General features: G+C 38.9%; 1 protein-coding gene across 2 annotated transcripts in view; it reads left to right on the forward strand.

Moving 5' to 3' along the window:
• The window catches only part of Itch (itchy E3 ubiquitin protein ligase), a 91,954-nt gene that overhangs the window by 55,307 nt on the left and 13,342 nt on the right, over positions 1-23,305 (forward strand). For both annotated transcript variants that reach the window (XM_052184021.1, XM_052184022.1), the window contains 10 exons: positions 1,360-1,444; positions 8,375-8,503; positions 12,192-12,264; positions 13,258-13,329; positions 16,027-16,115; positions 18,838-18,997; positions 19,592-19,725; positions 20,034-20,174; positions 22,101-22,221; positions 22,827-22,931. In XM_052184021.1, coding sequence (XP_052039981.1) covers positions 1,360-1,444; positions 8,375-8,503; positions 12,192-12,264; positions 13,258-13,329; positions 16,027-16,115; positions 18,838-18,997; positions 19,592-19,725; positions 20,034-20,174; positions 22,101-22,221; positions 22,827-22,931 — 1,109 coding nt within the window. The remainder of the gene's footprint in view (positions 1-1,359; positions 1,445-8,374; positions 8,504-12,191; positions 12,265-13,257; positions 13,330-16,026; positions 16,116-18,837; positions 18,998-19,591; positions 19,726-20,033; positions 20,175-22,100; positions 22,222-22,826; positions 22,932-23,305) is intronic.

Here is a 23,305-nt window from a genome sequence, read left to right on the forward strand (position 1 = left end):
TCCTCTTTATTTTTTAAGATCTATGTTTATTTTATTTTATATGTATACATGTTTTGCCTTTATATGTGTCTGTGTAACATGGGTATAACCTGGTGCCTACAGAAGAGTGGATCAGATCTGGAACTTGAGTTACAGGCAGTTGTGAGCCACCACATGGGTTCTGGGAATTAAACTCAGGTCCTCTGGAAGAGTAGCCAGTGCTCTTAACCACTGAGCCCTTTCTCCAGCCCCTACCCTTCATTTTATGGCAGAAGAACTTGGACTCATTTTTATGGTCATGATTATTAACACACCATTTTTACTCTTTTGAAGCAGCTATAGGAAAAAAATCACCTCTTGGTCTTAGAATTTTGAATTGTGGGCTATGCTGCTGTTATAGAAAAAGCTTTCCTGCAAGGTTGTCTTTGCCTTCTGTGTCAGTGTGAGTTAGAGCTGAGGGAGTATCTCAGGCATAAATTGCTTACTTAGTACTCATAGACCTTAAGTTCACATCTACTTTAACACACACAAACCCAGATGTCATTTGTGTAAATCTAAATAGCTGAAAAGTTATATGGGCAGGCTTTTTCGAAATTTTTTTTATTTAAAATTTTTATTGTTTTTTATTTTATGTGGATATCTGGGTCAGTATGTGGATATGTGCACATAGTTCAGGTACCCTCAGAAACGTCAAATACTCTTTAACTTACAGACAGTTGTGAACTATCTGATGTGGGTGCCTGAGAACTGAACTCTGGTCCTCTAGAATAGCATACGTGCTCTCAAGTGCAAAGACACCGCTCCCAGCCCCAAAATAGTATTTTATAATTTCACTAAGACACAGAAAGAACTCTCAAAAGTGTGAGTGGGTTTGGCTGGGTTATCTCTAACTCACCAGTTCCCCAGGTAATGACATGGAAACTTACAATAATTAGGAATGCTTTAGGCCTTAGCTGGTTTGTTCCCAGCTAGCTCATATAACTTAAATTAACCTGTTTATACTAATCTACATTCCTCTCTGTGGCTTGTTACCTCTCCTCTGTTTCTAGCTGGTGAGCACCCTGGCCTGATTCTTACCCAGAATTCTTGGAAGGCCTGCCTCTCCTCTCCTGCCTAGCTATTGGTCATTTAGCTCTTTATTAGACCAATCAGAAGGTGCCTTAGGCAGGTGAAGGAGGACAGAGACACATCTTCACATAGTTTACAGAAAGATTATCCCAACATCTGGATCAATGAGATAGAGGAAAGGCATACGCTCAAAAGCTAGAATACACTTTAATGTGTGTGATGTGCTATAGAAATTATAAAATCAGCAATCATTGAAGTGGCAAAAAACTACTCCAGCATTAATATTGTGTTTTTCATTTTTTTTTAATAAAGAGAAGAGAACTGATAGCAATGGCAGAGTGTATTTTGTCAACCACAACACTCGGATTACACAGTGGGAAGACCCCAGAAGCCAAGGGTAAGAACTTTAGTGTATGTGTGACCTCTAGAGGTTATTTACCTTTTGACTCACTTATTTTCCTTGTATTTTCCTCAAAGACCTTAAACATGAATTACTACCTTTGAAGAAGAAAAAGGATTACTCATAATGTAATTAACTTATAATGTAATTAATCATTACATGTAATGAAAAGCATGAGTTTCATGGGGCAGGGCTGAGGTGGTGACACAACTCACTAGTTTTCTGTCTTAACCCACCAATACAGCTACAGAACTAAAAAAATATTCTGTAGTTGTTCTAGATGTCTCATTCATATATATATATATATATATATATATATATATATATATATATATATACACATACATATACACATACACATACATACATATACGTATATATGTGTGTGTTATGTTATATGGTATATTTGTGCACATTATAAGAACTTACTGGTTCAAATATGAAGAGATATTATCATCACAGGTTTGCCTTTTTAATGCTTTCATGACAGTTACAATAATTTTACTGAGCTATTTGTCATTCTGTGTGCTAAAGCTAGCTAAGACCTTGTTCAAAAAAAAAACACATGCTCAAAGTAATTCTCAGACCAGGTGCAGTAGCACACATCTTTAATCCCAGCACTGAGAGGCAGAGGTAGACTGGTCAACATAGTGAGATACTGCCTCACAAAAAAAAAAAAAAAAAAAAAAAAAAAGAGTAATTCTCTGCTCCTATTTCTATTTCCACACATAAGCATATTGTCTTAGAGTTCTGGAGGGTAGAAGTCAGAGACCAAGGTGTCACCAGACTCCAGGCCACCTCTGAAGGCACAGGGAAGGGTGTGGTCTAGCCTCCTAATAGTGGCCACTCCTATCTTCTCTGTTGCTTCTCTTAACAGCTGCTACTCCTATCTCCTCGGCTGCTCCTCCTAACAGCTGCTACTCCTATCTCCTCTGCTGCTCCTCCTAACAGCTGCTACTCCTATCTCCTCTGCTGCTCCTCCTTGTTTTGTTTTTTTCAGTCAGGGTTCCTCCATGTATCCCTGGCTGCCCTGGAACCTACTCTGTAGACCAGGCTGCCCTCAAATTCAGAGACATCTGCCTGCCTTTTTCTCAAGTTCTGGGATTAAAGGCGTGGACCATCGTGCCTGGCTTTTCCTAATTTATAGTTCGTTGGCTTTTGTCAGCAGTATTTTTGTCTTCACATAGCATTCTTTGTATATACTTTTTTGTTCCAACTTCCTCTCTTTATATAAACACCAGTCCTATAAGATGTGTAATACATCCTATAGGAAGTATAATATATAATTATATATAATTATGTGTGTATGTATGTGTATATACATGTATAAATATACATATGTATATGTGTATATATATATTAATATATATATAAAACTTAAACTCTCTCTGTGTCTCTCTCTAATTGTATTATACAGTCTGGACTACTTAGTAAATCCCTGTCTGAGAACAGCAGCAGCAACAGCAACAAAAGCCACTAGATTACTGAATTATATTCAGTCATATTTTTTATAGACAAATAATAGATATAGTAGAAGGAAGAGATATGCAGAGAAGAGTCTGAGAGGATTCCTAATACCTATTGCTAAAGGAGAGTAACATGTTTTAATGTTCATAATATGTAAATGTTACAAACCAGAGAAGTCTGTGGACTCTAGTGAAGTGTCCATTTGCCCTTCTGAGTAATCCTTCTTCCACCTCCATACACATTTGAAATAAAACTTAGTCTGTTGTTCCTCCAGAGACTGTAGTTTATGCCACATGGCCCAGGCCTCTCTCCTCATTGGACAGTGCCCGGGGGTCAAAGCCTTTAGGCAAAGAAGGGTATTTCTGTTTTTTCTTTTTTCTTTTCTGTTTTTCTTTTTTCTTTTTCTTTTTTTGGATTTGGTTTTTGTTTTTGAGACAGGGTTTCTCTGTGTAGCCCTGGCTGTCCTGGCTCTCACTCTGTAGACCAGGCTGGCCTCAAACTCAGAAATCCACCTACCTCTGCCTCCCAGAGTGCTGGGATTACAGGCGTGTGCCACCACCACAAAGAAAGGCATTTCTAATGGGCACGCCCTTACTAATAAATCACTTTCCAGTAGTGAAGACAAGACCAGCCTTCTCTAGCTATGAGTAATTCTTCATGATACAAATCCCATGAATCACATTTCAATGACTTATATTTTAAAGGTATGGTTTGAATTTAAAATACCACTTTTTATACAACTATTACATTAACTTAAATATATTTAATTTTATAATAAGAATAATGAAACACTTTAAGGATAAAAACATCATGATTCCTTTATGAAATTGTCTCTGGCATGGACATGAAGCTCAGTGGTACATTGCATGTGTAATATGCATGAGTAAGTGCTATTTCTTTTCCTTTTTTTTTTTTTAACTATTTTATTATGTTTTTATACCTCTACTTTTCTTTCCAACCCAATACTAGGTAGAAGAGAAAGGAGATTAGAAGGGAAATGGGATGTAGACCTTTTTTATTCTACTTAAAGGTTACTTATTAACCCTGCTGATTAAGGACAGGGTTTTAGGCCAGTCCAGTTTTTGTAATGAGGTTATCTCCATCTTCATTTGTCTCTTTGTTCAAGATCACTTGACAAACCACAACAGCAGCACCCAGGAGCAGCAGGGCCGCAGCTGCTGCTCCTCTTCGTCCTCTTCTTCTTCTTCTTTGGAGCACCCGCAGCTCTTCTTGGGACTCTGGCATTTATTCCCTCTCAAATGTTGCTAGAATTCCAAATGTAAGCTATCTGTTGCTGGCAAAACCACACCCTCACTAGTGCACAGGCAAATCATAATCATCTGCTGTGAAGCAGCCTCTTATCCCACACCTGGGATTACAACAAAAACATACTCACTTAACATAACTGGGGTTTTAAGGATGAAAAATTCTCTTTACATCCTAGGCCAGGGAATGAGGACTCTCTTCCTCCTGTAGGTAGACCTGAGTAAGTCACCTTTTTGTAACTTGTTGCTACTTTTGTTTTCTTCCTTTTTGGATCTCGATAAAGTTTTAGAACTTAACTAAGAATCATTTCATGAGACATCACAAATAACCAAATTCTATCTAGCTCACTCATTTAAAATACTTCACTTAAAAAGAGATGCTTATGCGCTTTAATGCATTTATCTATTATTTGAATATAGTGTAATAATTCATCACTATTATATACCAATCTAATTCATTATGTTTTAAAGACAGCTGGTTATTGAGCTTATCTAGCAACTATAATCACCATAGAAGTGAAATATCTTTATATTTTCATAGTCTTCTGACATTTGTATGAATTATATGGATATGACTAAATATTCTTTTTAAATTTTTTTATTAAATGTATTATTCATTGTACATCTTAATATCACCCCTCCTCCCTGTACTCTCTCACACAGATCCTCCCACCAGTTCTCCTTCCCCTTCTCCTTTGAGAAGAAGGAACTCTCTCTCACCTTCCAACTACTCCCCACCCCACCCCAACACATCAAGTCGCTGTAGGACTAGGCATATCCTCTCCCACTGAGGCCAGACAAAGCAGCCCAGTTAGGGGAACAGGATCCACAGTAGGCAGGCAACATGTTCAGGGACAGCTCCTGTTCCTGTTGTTGGGGGACCAGCGTGAAGACCAAGCTGCCCATCTGCTACATCTGTACAGGGAACCTCAGTCCAACCCCTGCATGCTCTTTGGTTGATGTTTCATTCTCTGGGAGCCCCTAAGGGTCCAGGTTAGTTGACTCTGTTGGTCTTCTTGTAGAGTCCCTGTCCTCTTTGGGTCCCTCAATCCTTTCCCCAAGTCTTCCATAAGACTCCCCAAGCTCCATCAAATGTTTGGCTGTGGGTCTCTTCATCTCTTTCTGTGGGCTGCTGGGTTGAGACTCTCAGAGGGCAGTTATGCTAGACTTCTGTCTGCAAACATAACAGTATCATTAATACTGTCAGGGATTGATTCTTGTCTGTGGGATAGGCCTCTATTTGGGGCAGTCATTCCCTCAGTCTCTGCTCCATCTTTATCCTTGCATATCTTGTAGGCAGGACACATTTTTGGTTTTGTGGGCAGATTGGTGTCCTTATTCCTCCACTGGAAATCCTGCCTGCTACAGGAGGTGGCCACTTCAGGTCTATATCCCCCACTGCTAGGAGTCTGAGCTAGAGTCTCCTCATAGACTCCCTGGAATCTCTCCCTATCCCAGGTCTCTAGCATGTCCTGGAGATCTCCCCCTTCACCACTACCAATTTCCATTCTCTCTCCCCTGCAATCCCTAGATCTGGTTCCCCACCCTGCTACCTGTCCTATGCCCTCTCCCACCTAGTTTCCTCCCTACATTCACCTTACCTATTTTATTTCCCCTTCTGAGAAAAATTCAACCATCCTCCTATGGTTGAATTGATTATAGCATGGTGACCATGTACTTTATGACTAATATCCATACCACATGTCATTTTGGACTAAATATTTTTTTAAATATATTTTTTTAGAGATTTATTTATTTTATGCATATAATGCACACTACCATTGCTCTCTTTAGACACACCAGAAGAGGGCATCAGACCCCCATTACAGATGGTTGTGAGCCACCATATGGTTGCTGAGAATTGAACTCAGGACCTCTGGAGAAGCAGTCAGTGCTCTTAACCGCTGAGCCATCTCTCCAGCCCTGGACTAAACATTAACATTGTACTAGTTCATAAAATAAATTTAAGGCAGTGTTCTTCTGAACACAGCACATTGACCTTTTAAAGTACATTTGAGGAAAAGAGCAGTCCAAACTAGTAGTGTTTCTCTGTAGTAATGTTAAATGCCTCCAAATCTCTGCTTTTTATATTTTGTGATGTAAACTTAAATATTTCCAATGTTTCCTCATACTAAGCCCATTAGATATGAAACTTGAAGTTTTAGAACCAAGGGTAGGAGGTGAAGATATAGCTCAGTTGGTATCGTATTGTTGGCATGCATGCAACCCTGGTTTTGATCAGTAAGAGCTCCATCCAGGGGCACATACTTATAATTTCAGTGCTAAAAAAGTAGAGACGGAGGGCTGGAGAGATGGCTCAATGGTTAAGAACACTGACTGCTCTTCCGAAGGTCTTGAGTTCAAATCCCAGCACCCACATGGTGGCTCACAACCATCCGTAATGAGATCTGATGCCCTCTTCTGGTGTTTCTGAAGACAGCGACAGTCTACTTACATATAATAAATAAAACTTAAAAAAAAAAAAAAAGGTTAAAAAAAAAAAAAGTAGAGACGGGAAGGTCAGAAATTCAAGACTGTGCTAGGCTATCTATCTAATGAGTCCAGCTTACATGAGACCCTATCTCAAAAGAAAAGAAAGAGAAAAAAATAAATGAACCGGACCACATGGATAAAAGTTCCATTCATTTTTACACAAAAGTATGATTGCATTGATGTCTATAATAAATTCTTGAGTTTGCTAGAATTAATTTTAATATTTATGCAAATGCATCAAGTATTTGGGCATGTAACAGGTTGTTTTAGAGGTCACTATTGATTTATAATCTACTTTAGGCTCTAACCCTCACTTAACAGTTGTAGAGTGGAAAGTTTTGCCAGCATACAGCTTGAGGGATGCTGCTGTGCCAGCAGTACAAGAGGTCCTAGAAAGAAGGGGATAGAGTGACCATGTTTGCCTTAGTAGGAAGGGGGCGGCAGTCACCGTTTGAAGACTCTTTACTTCATGTTTCACGTCTGCAATGTGTTTGGTTTTATCCATCCCCCTCCTCTTCCTCCTTCAGTTCTCCCCAGTCCATCTTTTTTTCAAGACAGGCTTTCTCTGTGTAGCCCTGGCTGTCTTGGAACTCCCTCTGTAGACAGGCTGATCTCAAACTCACTGAAATGCGCCTGCTTCTGCCTCCCAAGTACTGGGATTAAAGGTGTGCAGCATCTCTGCCTGGCTGCTCCCTAGTGCATCTTAACTTTATATCCTCATCTTGGTTTTTTAAATAACCCACTTAGTTCAGTTACTACTGCTCATATGTTGCCTCCAGTTTTGTTTTTTGTTTTTTGGGGTTTTTTGGATTTCAGTATATAGACCAAGCTATCCTGGAATTCATTATATAGGCCAGGCTGTCCTGGAAGTCATAGATTCACCTGCCTCTGCCTCTTGAGTGTTGGGATAAAGAATGTGTACTACTATGCCTGGCTGTTGTCTGCATTTTATGAATAAAGAAACTGAAGTTTAAAGAAAGTTGCCCAGAGTTCCAGGACAGGTATAAAGATAAATGAAGGAAGTAGGGAGGGATATTTCATAAATAATTTTTAAGTTTCCTTAACAGAGAAAACAGTTTGCCAATGGGGGAATATGTCATTTGGCCTGTGACAGTTGTGACTTGTTTGGGAAAATGACCAATAGCCATGTGTATGAAATCTCAGGGTTCCTGAGAGGGAGAGAGGGAGGGAGGGAGGGAGGGAGGGAGGGAGGGACGGAGGGACGGAGGGACGGAGGGAGGGAGGGCAAAGGAGAACCAGGATTGATGAGGTCTGTTTTAGGACTAAGCTGTCGCAGTATCATGTGTAGGCCGGAGTGAGACCAGGAGCAGCAGAACCGTGTAGGCAGCTGCTTGGACAGTGTAGATGAAGAGAGCTGGGGTCATGGTGGGAATTGAAGGTAAGGGATGAGGATCAGGACTTCAAAGGTAGAATGCGTGAGCTCAGTTCCATGGCTGTTTGAGGTGAGTTATTAAGTAGATGGGAGAACATTGGCCAGTGATACTGTGGTGACTCATTTTGAATGTTGTTGATGATGGTTTTAATGTCTTTGTAGGATGTCCAGCTAGAGATCTCTATTATACACCTAAAAATGCAGGACCATGTATTTTCTGAAAGATTTATTGTTTATGGGTATTTTTAGTTTCTATATTTGGTAAAGAAGCAAGTCTTAATATCTTTTGTTTTCCTCTGTATTTTGTAGTCAGTTAAATGAAAAGCCCTTACCAGAAGGCTGGGAAATGAGATTCACAGTGGATGGAATTCCATATTTTGTGGACCATAATAGAAGAACAACTACTTATATAGATCCACGAACAGGAAAATCAGCCTTGTAAGTTTTCTAAACATTATAAATCAAAAGCACAGCTAATTTCTTGGATTTTCACAAAAGATTTCAGTTAACAAAGACAAAGTTATACTTGAGTTGGGCCCATAGGCACTGTACACTGAATCTTTTGTTTTGCTTTGTTTTGTTTTTGCTTGGGGATATGCAAGAGATTCTCACCTTATAGCCCTTACTGATCTAGAACTCACTCTGTAAACTAGACTAGCATTGAACTCACAGAGATCTGCCTACCTTTGCTTCCAGTGCCTCTAATATTCTGGGATTTAAGATATAGACCACCATCGTGTAGCATTTGCTTATATTTTAAATTGAATTTAGGTTTTTTTTTGTTATATTTTATGATTTTAGGTTTGCTGTTTTTGCTTTTGTTTTTGTTTTGTTTGTGTATGTTTGCTGTTGTTTATTCTTTTTGAAACAGATAAGCTGTTTAATCCTGGTGGTCTGGAACTCACTCTCTAGACCATCCTGGTCTTGAACTTATAGAAATTACCTTGCTCTGCTTGTCCTGTTTTTAAAGAGTTGTCCCACCATGTTCAGCCTAGGAGTTCTTATACACTGGCATGACTCACTCAACACATTGTGAGAAATGCCTCATTGTGCAAGCATTGAAGAAAATACTTCCACAAGCTAGACTTAACAGTACACTCAACCCAGATGTAGCCTAAGATCATGATGAACAAAACACAAAATTAAGTCAAGCATCACAAAAATGATGCAATCGAGATGCACATTTGTAAACCACCTAACCTATGTGCCAGGGTCTGAGTCTGGTCCTCTGATAGAACAGTAAGTGTTCTTAACCCACTGAGCCCACTTTGTTGTTATGTCGATACATGATTTCATATGTTAAACTATCTTATATTCTAACTGTAAATCCCACATGGTATGAAGGAGTCAGACATCAATTCTTTAATTCTGCTAAAATTTGTTTGCTAATATTTTGCTGAGAGTTTTATGCGCATATTAAAAGCATGTGTGTTTTTAGCAGAAGAAGAAATCAGCCCAATTAGGCACTAATAAAGTTATAGAGATAACTTAGATGTGGAAGTAAATTATAAGTAGATCATATTATTACTCATTTTAGTTATATTTTGAGTTTATATAACAGAAAGCCCTATAATAATAGCTTATATTCAATATTAGCATATTTCTCTACATTATTTAAAAATAATCTGGGATAAAGATGCATGCCTGTATAACTGTATAAACTGTACTCAAGCTCCAGGAGATTGAGATCCCTCATCTGGCCTCCTCTGGCACACACTCTCCCCTAGATAAAATTAAAACTAACAGTGTAACTCCTCATAAACATAGACTAGAGGATCTGGGGTGGACACCTCAGGAGTTAAAGAGCATTGCAGCTCTTGGAGAGAATTCCAGTTTAGTTCCTAGCATCTCTGTGGCAGCTAACAACCATCTGTAAACTCAGTTCCTGTTGGCCTCTTCTGGCCTTGTTGGGCAACTGGCAGTCTCATGATGCACAGACATGCATACAGGCCAGGCCAAGACTCAGGTACATACAAATAAATGAATCTTTTAAAATTAAATCTTATCATTCAGTAAAAGCTTTTGATGAAATAAAAAGCAATTTTATGATCCACTTCATCTGCCTTGGAAATGTTCTTACCTACAAGAATACAAACAAAAGCCTCAGCCAGCAGCAGGCTTACTGATGAAATAATTATTCCATAAGATCAAAGGTGGGTATGCTCATAGCTGCCATTTACCAAGTGTAAAGAAATAAGGGAAGAAGTAGAAGAGAAGCTGGAGAGGAAAAAGTAAGGCTGTCTGTCTTTCACTCAGATGAAAATCATATGTAGTAAGTGTTGTGAGGAATATAGAGAAAACTACTAGCACTGGTCAAGTTTCCAGGATTGCAGGGTTCAAAATCAGACAGACACTTCTGTATTGAAATACAGTCAGCATGGAGGCTTCCAGTGACAGTGTTCTACAACTGCCTGTAGGGTTTCCATCCTCATTGTGCTAGTCATTTCGAGAAAGGCTACACTGGAATGGTGAACAGCAGATCTCCTGATATCTTTGCTTTAGAGGGCTAGTATCCAATATATATAAAGAACTCAAGAAGTTAGACTCCAGAAAACCAAATAACCCTATTAAAAAATGGGGTACAGAGTTAAAGAATTTTCACCTGAAGAACTTCGGATGGCGGAGAAGCATCTTAAAAAATGCTCAACTTCATTAGTCATTAAGGAAATACAAATCAAAACAACCCTGAGATTTCACTTTACACCAGTCAGAATGGCTAAGATTAAAAATTCAGGAGACAGCAGGTGTTGGCGAGGATGTGGAGAAAGAGGAGCATTCCTCCACTGCTGGTGGGTTTGCAAATTGGTACAACCAATTGGTACACTCTGGAAATCAGTCTGGCGGTTCCTCAGAAAACTGGGCACCTCACTTCCAGAAGATCCTGCTATACCATTCCTGGGCATATACCCAGAGGATTCCCCAGCATGTAATAAGGATACATGCTCCACTATGTTTATAGCAGCCCTATTTATAATTGCCAGAAGCTGGAAAGAACCCAGGTATCCCTCAACAGAAGAGTGGATGCAAAAAATGTGGTATATATACACAATGGCGTATTCAGCCATTAGAAACAATTCATGAAATTCTTTGGCAAATGGATGGAGCTGGAGAACATCATACTAAGTGAGGTAACCCAGTCTCAAAAGATGAATCATGGTATGCACTCACTAATACGTGGATATTAACCTAGAAAACTGGAATACCCAAAACATAATCCACACATCAAATGAACACAAGAAGAACAGAGGTGTGGCCCCTTGTTCTGGAAAGACTCAGTGTAGCAGTATAGGCAAAACCAGAACAGGGAAGTGGGAAGGGTGGGTGGGAGAACAAGGGGAGGGAACGGGCTTATGGGACTTTCGGGGAGTGGGGGGCTAGAAAGGGGGAAATCATTTGAAATGTGAATTAAAAATATATCAAAGAAAAAAATTGACTTCTTGAAAGCCCTACAGCACTTGTAGTTAGAGCTCATTAGTCATACTAGGATGTCTGTCCTAGGGAGCACTGGCTGATTGATCAGGAGCCTCTTTTTTTTTTTTTTTTTTTTTTTCTTTTTTGAGACAGGGTTTCTCTGTATAGCCCTGGCTGTCCTGGAACTCATTCTGTAGACCAGGCTAGCCTCGAACTCAGAAATCCGCCTGCCTCTGCCTCCCAGAGTACTGGGATTACAGACGTGCACCATCACCTCCAAGGCCATGAGCCTCTTTTAAGAACAAAGGATAGAATACCTGTTGTGCAGGGTATTGTTCCCTTGTAGGAAGTCTTTTATCCAGCTCTATTAGAAAAAAGGCACCCAGCAGTGGCTTCAACAAGATCTTACTTGCAAATAGCCCTTAGGAGACATTCCAAAAAGAATGTTCAAATATGCTCTGCTGGATGCTTGTGTTTGCCTAGTACTGGGTGGTAGTGGTGGGGTTGTTTGCTTACTTTTCAAGGCAGGGTTTCTCTGTATAGCCCTGGCTGTCCTGGAACTCACTCTGTAGACCAGGCTGGCCTCCAACTCAGAAATCCACCTGCCTCTGCCTCCCATAGTGCTGGGATTACAGGCATGTGCCACCACCGCCGGCTACCTTTAGCATTTCTTTTACAAGCTGTTGTACACATCTTGTTTATCTTTGTTCTTCAGAGACAATGGACCCCAGATAGCTTATGTTCGGGATTTCAAGGCAAAAGTTCAGTATTTCCGGTTCTGGTGTCAGGTTAGTATTGGCTCTGTGTTTCTGTATCTCTTTGTCACATTGCTTATGTTACACAGCAGTTTTGAAACTATGTATTAACAAGAAAAGTGAAGCATTGAAGTCATCTATCTTTAGGACAATAAAATGTATTTGTCAATTAGATAACTATGTCTTCAGTTGTCCAAAGATTAAGCTAGAAGTCATTTGAATAAGAAAATATTGTCACTTTTTTCTTCATTACTATTACTTTCATGTTGTATAAATTTTGAAACAAAATGTGGGGGGGGGAGGGGAGATTTTGTTTTGCTTTGTTTTTTCAAAACAGGGTTTCTCTGTGTGGCCCTGTCTATCCTGGAACTCACTATGTAGTCCAGGCTGGCCTCCAACCCAGAGATCCAACTGTCTTGGACAAATGTGTGCTGGGATTAAAGGAGCGTGCCACCACTGCCTGGCTGTGTATGTGTGTTTTATTTTTTGTTTTGTGAGACAGAACGACCTGAATAGCCCACACTAGCTTTGAACTCAAAATCCTCCTGCTTCAGCCTCCTGAATGCTGTAAGTATAAATGTGTGCCTCATGTGTAACTCCATGTCTAGTCTTTGATGAATACACATATGAATATATATAAACATATTGAATATTCCCTCTATGATGTCTAAATAAATGACTAATGTTGTAATGTTGTCTGTATGGACTCTAAAGAAATGAATGCATTAATCAAAGTATTATGTTAAAGATTTAAATTCAAATTCTTAACTTAAAAACATAATTCTGAATTAAAATTTGAAAATCAAAAATTTACTTGATTCATTACATAAGCACTTTACATATGAGATCTGATCTTCTTCCTCATATGTCAAGCAGCGTAAATGCTGAAAAAGGTTTCAGCAATCGTGTTTATCAATTCATATTCAAAATCTAGTTTTATTAGTAAAGATGTAAAACTTTCTTTTTTGGTTTTGTTGCTGGGTCATTTAGTGGTGATAGTTGACTTAAATCATTCTTACATTTCAGCAACTGGCCATGCCACAACATATAAAGATCACAGTGACAAGAAAAACATTGTTTGAGGACTCCTTTCAACAGGTATTATGCACTTTACTCAGTAATGTCTACTTTCTGGTACTCATGGTATGATCACAATAGTTTAGAACAATGGTTCTCAACCTTTGGGGGTTGTCAAATGAGGGGTCACCTAAAATGATCAGAAAATACAAGATATTCAGATTATGATTCATAACAGTAGCAAAATTACGATTATGAAGTAGCAACAAAAACAATTTTATGGTTGGGGAATCACCAAAGGAAGGTTGAGAGCCACTGGTTTAGAGTGAGAGAGAATGTGTGTCTGTGTGTCTATGTGGGGGGCTATGTTTGCCTGTGTGTGCAAGTGTTGAGGCCAGAGGTGTACTTCAGGTGCCTTGCCCTGTCACACTCTACCTTGCGTTTTGAGGCAGGGTTCCTCATTGAACCTGGAACTGATAACTGGGCTCGACTAGCTGGTCAAGAAACCCTTGTCTGTCTTTGCCCCTCTGGTTCTGGGTTTACAGGCAAGCACTGTCACACCCAGCTCCTACATGGGTTGCTGAGGATCTGACCTTAGGTCCTCATGCTTGCACTAGAAGCACTTTATCTCTTGAGCCGACTCCCCAGCCTCCTATTTGTGAATTTTTCTTTTACTTTTGTTGCCAGCTGTCTTAGTGCTCTGCAGTTAGGAATGTGTTGAGTGTTCCTGTGCAGTGTTTTCTGCTTTTTCATTATACGAGTGATTAGTGAGTTTCCAGTTCTGTGTGTGATCTGAAATGGATATATAAGTAGAAACATAATCTGTCATAGACAAAGCTCTAAAAATTGCCATCTGAAAAATGTGATGAGTAGGGGAAAGGGGATGATTTCTATACTTTCGTGTTACTTTTTTGTGATAAGCTTCTCTTAGAATTAATGATTTTAAGTAGGAAAGAAATTAGCCATTGGTAACAACATCTGAAAGATTCTATATGAATTTTCAGTAGTCAATAAAGTTTTCATTTCCATTCAATGAGTGAGTAAATTCACTCTTTACCTTTATACCCTAGCTACCACTATCAAGCCAGCTGCAATTAAGCCTAAGATGGTGTTAGAATCGTAAAACACCCTGTGGTCGGGAGTTTGTGTTTATAAAGCATGTTGCTCGTCTTTGTCTTATTACTCGATGTAGAAATAATGTTGTGCAATCGTGATAACTTCAGGAGCACCAAACTGAATGCAGAAGGGAAAGAGATCAGAATCACTGGTCTTAGCACGCTGCTTCATTTTAGGAAGAGTTTTGTTCCGTTTCTACTGGAACCTCAGTTATAAACATAAAAGACAAGGGAGAGGAGGACTTGGAGATTGACTGAGGCACTGAGAGTATTATATTTATACCCATAGCTGATGTCAGGCTCTTGGCCTTTCTCGGCCCAGCCTGTACGCATGTCTAATTGTCGTACTCATAGCTACTCTCTTGTCTTGAGTTGTCAGTGTCTTCTGAAGCTTTTTTTTTTTTTTTTTTTTTTTGGTGGGGGGACTATATATAACTTGCTGGTAGCTATAGTAACAAGATGCAAACTATGATTAAACAAGCCCTTTATCTTTTTGCTCTTACAACTGAAAGGCTTTTGCAGACACAATGATATTCTAAAACATTTAAAACTCTCATGTAATATTTAGCATCCACCAAATAAATAGGCAGAATAATGTAAGAGAAAATGATTGCTTAAAGGTAATAAATCTAATATCAAAATAAGATGTAATTTATTTTCTTCATATGTGCTAGATAAAATTGCTTTAAATGTTGTTTTAATTAGCACAGTACAGCTGTTTATGGTGGAAAGTTCTGAAGAAAAAAAATCCCTTTACATTGGCACTTGTTAAAGAAAACTGTTGAAACAAGTGGTAGGCTAATGACATCTCAAGTGTGTGGCTGAGTGCCTGGCTTATGGTACTTGTAGGGTATGTATCATAACCGTGCACAGCAGTCAAAGCCATTGGACTTTTTGTTACAGCTGGATGATGGCTCTTTGAGTAGTGGTGGAATCTGTTTCTGTTTCCTAGAGAACTGAGAGAATTTAACAATCTTCTTTGGGTACTTTAAGTGTTAACAGTTTATTCTTATCACTTGGTAAAGTACAGATATTATATCAAACTATCCCTCTCCAGGCCCCTGTGGGGTTTTCCTAAGGGGACATAATTAATTAGTTTACTGAGGGTGAAAAAAATTCACCTATGTACTATAGCTCTATAATGCTACTGCCCTTCATATCTGAACACATCACTGTTAGTCACCCAGGGTGGGAAGCAAAGTAGTAGTTGTTCTGCATCATTTATAGATTCCCAATGTGTATGTTTCCAAAGAGAAGTGAGTTCTCTCTGCAGCCACTGTTGGTCAGTTAGCTTTTTATGTATATCTTTTGACTGAAACAAAAACTAACCCTAAGCAATCCTACTACTCTTCCCTTCCTGATTGGTAGGAAGAAAGAAAGATCCAGCTTATCTCGGACCATGCCTAGAGCTGCTTCACACTATACAATTAATAGAATGATTTCATAAGTTCATATAAAGGGGTGTAAAGTATTTAAAAATTTAGATGCTTAGAATAAATGTATGAAACTTTACTAACATACTTGTATATGTGTAACGTTAGCTAACTGTGAGTGAGCACTGTTTTATACTGACCTTAAGTCACTCACTGTGGAGTTAACTGGGAGGTGATGGTGATGTCTCCACAGCTGCAGTCACAGCTCTCTCTGCTTTGTTGTTTTGTAGATCATGAGCTTCAGCCCGCAAGATCTGAGAAGACGTTTGTGGGTGATTTTCCCAGGAGAAGAAGGTTTAGATTATGGAGGTGTAGCAAGGTAGTGATATATGAATACTCAGAACTTAGTTCCTTTCCTCCAAAGGTATCATTACACTTTGTTCGCAGTATTTTCTAAGTATTATGTTTCAGGAAAGTTAAATTAGGAAATTATTATAGCTTTATAATGCTGCAGCTACAGAATTTTAGCAAACATTAACTCAGCACCTTTATTCTAAGAACTGTTAACTTCATTCCACTGACATCCCTCACTTCCCCCAGAATAACCCTCTGGTAGAGAGAGAATCCTACAGATAATGAAGTTCAGAAATTCCCTCATTGCAGATGTAAGGTTTTCATTTTCTCACCAGTAACTGGTGTCAGTCAGCCAGCTCCTGTCTGCTCCATGGATTACCTAAAGCCCTGAAGTGACCAAGTCATTTCTTCCTCACTAGTGGACTGGTAGAAATAGCAGTACCGAGGATTAACTTAGCATTGAGAATGGAATGCTATGAAAAAGAGAGTTGAAGATCTCTGTTCTGCTTCATTTTGGAACATTTATTCAAACTAGACATCCTTGAGCAAGAGATAGCTTTGCTTATTGTGTGACAGTATTACATCAGTTTAAAAGTTTAAACTAGGGCCACAGATGACACAGTGGGCAAAAGTGGTTTCTGTACAACCCTGACAACTTTAATGTAGTTTCCAAAACCTACAGAAAGAAAGAACCCAATTCCCAAAGTGTAATGTGCATGTAATCTCCACATGCATGCAGTGGTCTTTGTGTGCTATGACCTGCATGTACCTACAGACACCTGAACCTATACACAATTTGGCATGCACATAATGATAAATAAAAATTAAAGGAAAACCAAGTATTTTAAAAATGAATAGATAATAAAAATTCAAGCTGGGTATAGTAGCATATGACTCATCCCAGCACTTGGGAGGTAGAAGTAGGATTAATTCAAGGCTAGAGGGTGTTTTAAGCCAGCCTGGGCTAGATGAGACCCTTTTTTTCAATAAAATAATAAATTACTAAGTAGTAACAATGTGGAAGGTGAAGAAGTTTGAAGGAAAGACTGAATATTTTATTATTTTGAGCAAATACCTATTTGTAGGATTATTAGAGAGAGTAGAAATACTTAGTTTGGGTTTTGTGTTTTAGACCTCTTTAGATTTATCTGTATTATTTTATGTGCATCAGTGTTTTGCCTGTATGTATGTGTGCGCCTTATGCCCTTGAAGACCAGAAGAGAGTGCTGGTTCTCTGTGAGCCACCATGGGGATGTGGAGACCAAACTCCTGTCCTCCCAACAAGTGCTCTTGACCACGAGCTATCTTTCCAGCCTCTAAGAGTTTTTGTGTATTTTGTTTTAGATTTATTTTTGTTTATATGTATGTATGTTTTGCCTGTGTGTATGTATATGCACCACATGTGTGCATCATGCTGTGGAACCAAAGAAGATTTTGGATCTCCTGGAACTGGAATTATAAATAGTTGTGAGCCATCATGTGGGTGCTGGGAAACTGAGCCCAGGTCCTTTGCAAGAGCAGCCTATGCTATTATCCACTGACCCATTTCTCTAGCTCCTGAGATGCTGTCCGTCCGCCCGCCCGTCTGTCTGTCTGTCTGTCTGTCTGTCTGTCTGTCTGTCTGTTGAGACAGTGTCTCTCTGCATAGCCCTGGCTATCCTGGAACTGACAATATAGGCCAGGCTGTCCTTGAACTCACAGAGACTGTCTAGCCTCTGCCTAAGTACTGGGAATAAAGGTACCCACGCCTGGCTGAAATACTGTTTTTTAATGAGTTAGTTCAGGACCTGAATATTTGCATGCTTATTAGCTGCTGAGTGCATCTCACCAGTTACTAGGTTTTTGTTTTTGTTTTTAAATCTTATTTAAGATTTTACTTGTGAGAGGTGGCAGTGCACACCTATAATCCCAGTACTCAGAGGCAGAGGCAGGTGAAGCTATGAGTTCAAGGCCAGCCAGGGCTTGAGTTCCTACACAGCCAGGGCTGCACAGAAAAACCCTAACTGGAAAATAACAACAAAGGGTTTGTTGTTTGTAATTATGTGCGTGTGTTGGGGTGGGGGATGGTTATGCTAGAATGCAGTGCTAAGAGTCCAGAAGATGGCATCATATCTCTTGGATGAGAGCTAAAGGCAGTTGTGAGCTACATACACAAACACACACACACACACACATACACACACACACACACACACACACACAGAAAGACAAACAGACCATGGATAAGATAAGCTTTTCAGGGCAGTTTTTTAATCACCCATCGAGTGGCCGGAGTGAGTGGTTCCTCTGTGACAATGAGAGGTGTCTGGCTTAGTTGCCGTCCTCAAGGACACTACGGACCTCACTTGAAGGTAGAATAGTAGTTACCATGCAACTGCTCTAATTACCTGGCCTAGCAGTGAATTTTAGACTTGCTAGTGTGTAAAATTCTATCAACTCAAACCATTTTCACATTTTAGTATCTCACAAATTAGGGTACATATTATGATTATGAACAGAAAAATTTTAGTGGACAATCAAGTAACAGTCTTTAAAACTAATGATATATTAGATTATTTGAAATTTAAGAGTATATAAATATCCTGTGTAACATAATGTTTGAACAGAACCAAGAAGTCTCAGAAAGCAATTAGAAAACCATCTCAGCTGATGTGGGCAGGTTCCTGACAGTTCTGTAACACTGCTCTGTGATTTGTTGACATGGTTACCTACAAAATTTTTCATCCTAAGTTTTCTTTTGATTTCAGAGAATGGTTCTTTCTTTTGTCACATGAAGTGTTGAACCCAATGTATTGCCTGTTTGAATATGCAGGGAAGGATAACTACTGCCTGCAGATAAACCCCGCTTCTTACATCAATCCAGACCACCTGAAATACTTCCGTTTTATTGGCAGATTTATTGCCATGGTAAGTACAGGTACAAAAATGTTTACTAAGTCAGCAATACTAGTTTTGTGTAAGTATTATAATAGATCATGTGACAGAATTTTCTTTTTATTTTATTTATTCACTTATTTTATCTGTTTTGGTGTTTTGCCTGCCTGTGTGTCTGTCACCACGTGTATGCCTGGTGTCTGTGTAGCCCGGAAGAAGGCATGACATCCTCTGGGCCTGGAGGTTTAGACAGTAGCGCTCCCTGTGTGGGTGCTGGGAATGAACCTGGATCCTCTGCAAGAACAGCCAGTTCTCTTAACTATTGTGCCATTTTCTAGTTAGAAATGTTAGGGAAAGTAAGCTCTCCATCAGGTATAGGGTGTGTGTGTGTGTGTGTGTGTGTGTGTGTGTGTGTGTGTGTGTGTGTGTGTTTGTGTTTAGACCAGGTTGGCTTCTAGTTCATAGAGATCTGCTTACCTTGGCCTTGGAGTGCTGCCTTTAAAGCCCTGTACCACCATGCCCTGCCTCAACTTTTTTTTTTTTTGGAGTGGAGATTTTATTTAATATTTTGATGTTTAATGACTTTTATATAGTTATCTCAAGTGGTATTGCTTCCTTCCTGTGTAGGCTCTATTTCATGGAAAATTCATAGATACTGGATTTTCTTTACCATTCTACAAACGTATCCTGAATAAGCCAGTTGGACTTAAGGATTTAGAATCTATTGATCCAGAATTTTACAATTCTCTCATCTGGGTTAAGTAAGTTTCTCTTTACATTTATTAAAATGTACTGTGCTGTCTGTGCGGCTTGTAAGTTCTTCCACACCATAGTTAGGCCACTGTTTTGTTGCATTTAAAGGATACGTACGTCAAACTTTTGTCGTTATTCAGTATTATACATTTTATAGAAGTGCATCCAAGGTCTTAATTAATATGATTATAATCCAACTTTTTTGAACTAGATGTTACAATTTAAGGTTTATTGCTTAAACTCAGAATTTGAATTTAATTAAAACATTTGAGTTGAATTTTATGTATAACAAATAGTGCTAATTTTGTTTGTGCAGAGAAAACAATATTGAAGAATGTGGTTTGGAAATGTACTTCTCAGTTGATAAAGAAATTTTAGGTGAAATTAAGAGTCATGATTTGAAACCCAATGGTGGCAATATTCTTGTGACAGAAGAAAATAAGGAGGAATACATCAGGTAAGAAGCAGTGTCCCTAAAACTGTGAGTGTAAAGGGGTGTGGCTCAGCAGCTCAGCAGTGAAGAACATGTGAGTTTGGTTCCCAGCACCCACATTAGGTGGCCCACAGCCATCGGGGGCCCACAGCCATCTGTAACTCCAGCTGCTCTCTGGGATCAGCATGTTTCAGGCCTCTGTTAGCACTCACAAACATGGCGTGCAACCTATACACAAATTAAAGAAATAGTCATTTTATTTTAGAAAAAGAGACGGTTCTTTTGACAACATTTAGACTTTTTGTTAAAAATTGTCTAATAATAGTAAAGGGTGGTATTTTTAAAATGTGTTTGTTTTATGGTAATCATTTTTATGTAAACACTTATTTCTAGTGTTAGCCTAAAATTGGATTTTAAAGGTAGAAAGTCATAGTGAATCATTTAATTTAACTAATTTATTTATTTACGTATCTTGAGATAGGTTCTATGTAGCCCAGGCAGTCCTGGAGTTTGTTATGTATATCAGTCTGGTCTTGAACTCAGAGATCCTCCTGCTTCTGTTTTTTCATGTTGGGATAAAAGGCCGACACCACCACTCCTGGAATGGATGTCCTCTTTTACTTAGTAATTTAGTAACACTATGTTGAGCAACGAGCTGTTAAAAAACCTGAAATTTATACATTTTTATGGGGAGTACTATAGCTGTAGTAAAAGCTCACGAGTAAAATAGCTGTTGCTGTCTGTGCGGTACTGCTTCACATTTGTTCACACTTCTGATCCTAGAGTCAGTTCATTCGTACCTTCCCAGTGCTCACTCACCTTCACGCTAGCCTACTGCAGCTAAGCCTAGAAATTCCTGGGCCTGTGCTGGATGTGCTTTCTAACACTAAAAGTGCACAACTTTATTTCCAATTACTGTAATTTTAAGATACATTTGTAAAACTTGCTTTTTTCTGTTTCCAGTGAGGTGTAATTTGCCATAGGCATTGTGGCATAACCTGAAGTCCCTCTTATTAGGCAGAGGGATGGAGGTCAAAGTCCTCTTTGGCTACAAAGCAGATTCAAGGCAGGTCAGAACCTCAAGCCTAAATAAAATGAGCACAGCTCAGTGGGCCTGGCTCGGCTGAGGCAGAGGGAGCCGTCAGAGATGGGCCAACTAGATGAGAAGCAAAAGTCGGCCGCACGTGCCGGTCAACCAGCTTCACCCAACTGCTTTTTTTTCTCTTATTTTTCTAACTGATAATTTTGTGGTCAGAGAATGTCTTTGAAATGTCATTTTGTTTTGAAACTTGTATTATAAGCCAGTATGTGCTCCTATTGTTAGGTTAGTTATTGTCAAGAATTCAGATGCCTAAAATACACACATTTGTTTGTCAGAGAACAATTTTAAAGAAAATATTCTAAAACAAAATAAAAATTTTATGATTGTAACTGTTGAGATGTTGATATAAAAAGAGTTCACATCTATAATTTTTTGGTAAAGAAGAGTTTAGAGAAAGTAATTGTCTTAAAATTTTTATTTTTTCGCTGGACGATGGTAGCACACACCTATAATCCCAGCACTCTGGGAGGCAGAAGCAGGTGAATTTCTGAGTTTGAGGCCAGCCTGGTCTACAGAGTGAGTTCCAGGACAGCCAAGGGTGAGAAACCCTGTCTTGAAAAAATTAAATCCAAAAAACACCACAAAAAAAAATTATTTTTTCAAATGTGGCATGGTTGTGCATACCTGTTCTCACAGCCATTAGAGAGCTGAGGCAGGAGGATTGTCTTGAGCTTGAGGCCAGCCTGGGTCTCTTTGTAAGATCCTCTTTTAAATGAGAGAAGTTCGTGCTGCCCTACTTTTGTATATATTTCAGGCTTACATAATAAAGTTTACAGTTTTAATCGTACATGTAAAACTTTAAAATAAAATCTTAATTTCCTGATACAATATCCATTCTTATTTGACAGGATGGTAGCTGAGTGGAGGTTGTCTCGAGGTGTTGAAGAGCAGACACAAGCTTTCTTTGAGGGTTTTAATGAAATTCTTCCTCAGCAATATTTGCAATATTTTGATGCGAAGGAATTAGAGGTAATGAATTTTTATGTAGTCTAGCACACTAGTAAAAACTCCTTCAGATATCTATTTTAAAATCATTGTTTTTATCTTTCCAGTGTATTTGTATTTTTTTATGCTAGCACACATTTGAAATACCCTTAAGTTATACTAAAACAAAACAAAAAGGCATTACTTTAAAAAAAAAAAAAAAGCATTTTGGGGCTGGAGAGGTGGTTCTGAGGCGATGAGCAGCACTCGCTGTTCTAGAACCTGACTCGGTTCTCAGGGCCGAGGGTGCCTGGCTCTCAAGTGGTCCACAGACACGCGCAGACAAACACCCATGCACATAAAATAAGGCAAGAATTGATTTTTCAAGAAGTCTTGTCATTAAGGTTTTTCTGCAAATCAGTAACTATTTTGCTCAATATGTGAAGCCACGTGTGGGAACTGCCCACTGTGAGTCAGGTAGACAGAACTCTTGATGTAGAATTTACTGATACTTGCTCAGCGTAGTTTCAGTTAGCCTCACTTATGTGAGACTTCTGGTTTTTGTTTTTGGGGGTTTTTTTTGTTTGTTTTTTGTTGTTTGTTTGTTTACCTAAAGAAACAGCTTGTTTTGTTGCTTTTCATTCCATCAGGTCCTTTTGTGTGGAATGCAAGAGATTGATCTGAATGACTGGCAGAGACACGCCATCTATCGTCACTACACCAGGACAAGCAAGCAGATCATGTGGTTTTGGCAGGTTTGTTTATGAATTTATTTCTATAGATAGACACAACATACATTTTATTTCATTTTATTTTACTTAGAATTTATCAAAATAAGTAACAGAACAAAATGTGTAGGTTCTTTATTCTATGTTATGCATTACAACAATACATTCTAAGACATGAGTATGATTTTACCAAAATCCTTTAAAGACTGTTACTGAGCAACACATACCTTGTACCTTTCTTTGCCAGAGTGTAAGATTACTCCAGAAGATAAGATTCATTGATCTAAGGATGGGAGGGATAGTTCAGCTGTGAAAAACACTTATTGTTCTTTCAGAGGACCCAGGTTTGGTTCCAGCACCCACGTGGTGGCTCACAACCATCAGTAGGAGTGTGTATGCTA

This window comes from Apodemus sylvaticus, chromosome 5 (assembly GCF_947179515.1).
Source record: "Apodemus sylvaticus chromosome 5, mApoSyl1.1, whole genome shotgun sequence".
Taxonomy (NCBI): Eukaryota; Metazoa; Chordata; class Mammalia; order Rodentia; family Muridae; genus Apodemus; species Apodemus sylvaticus.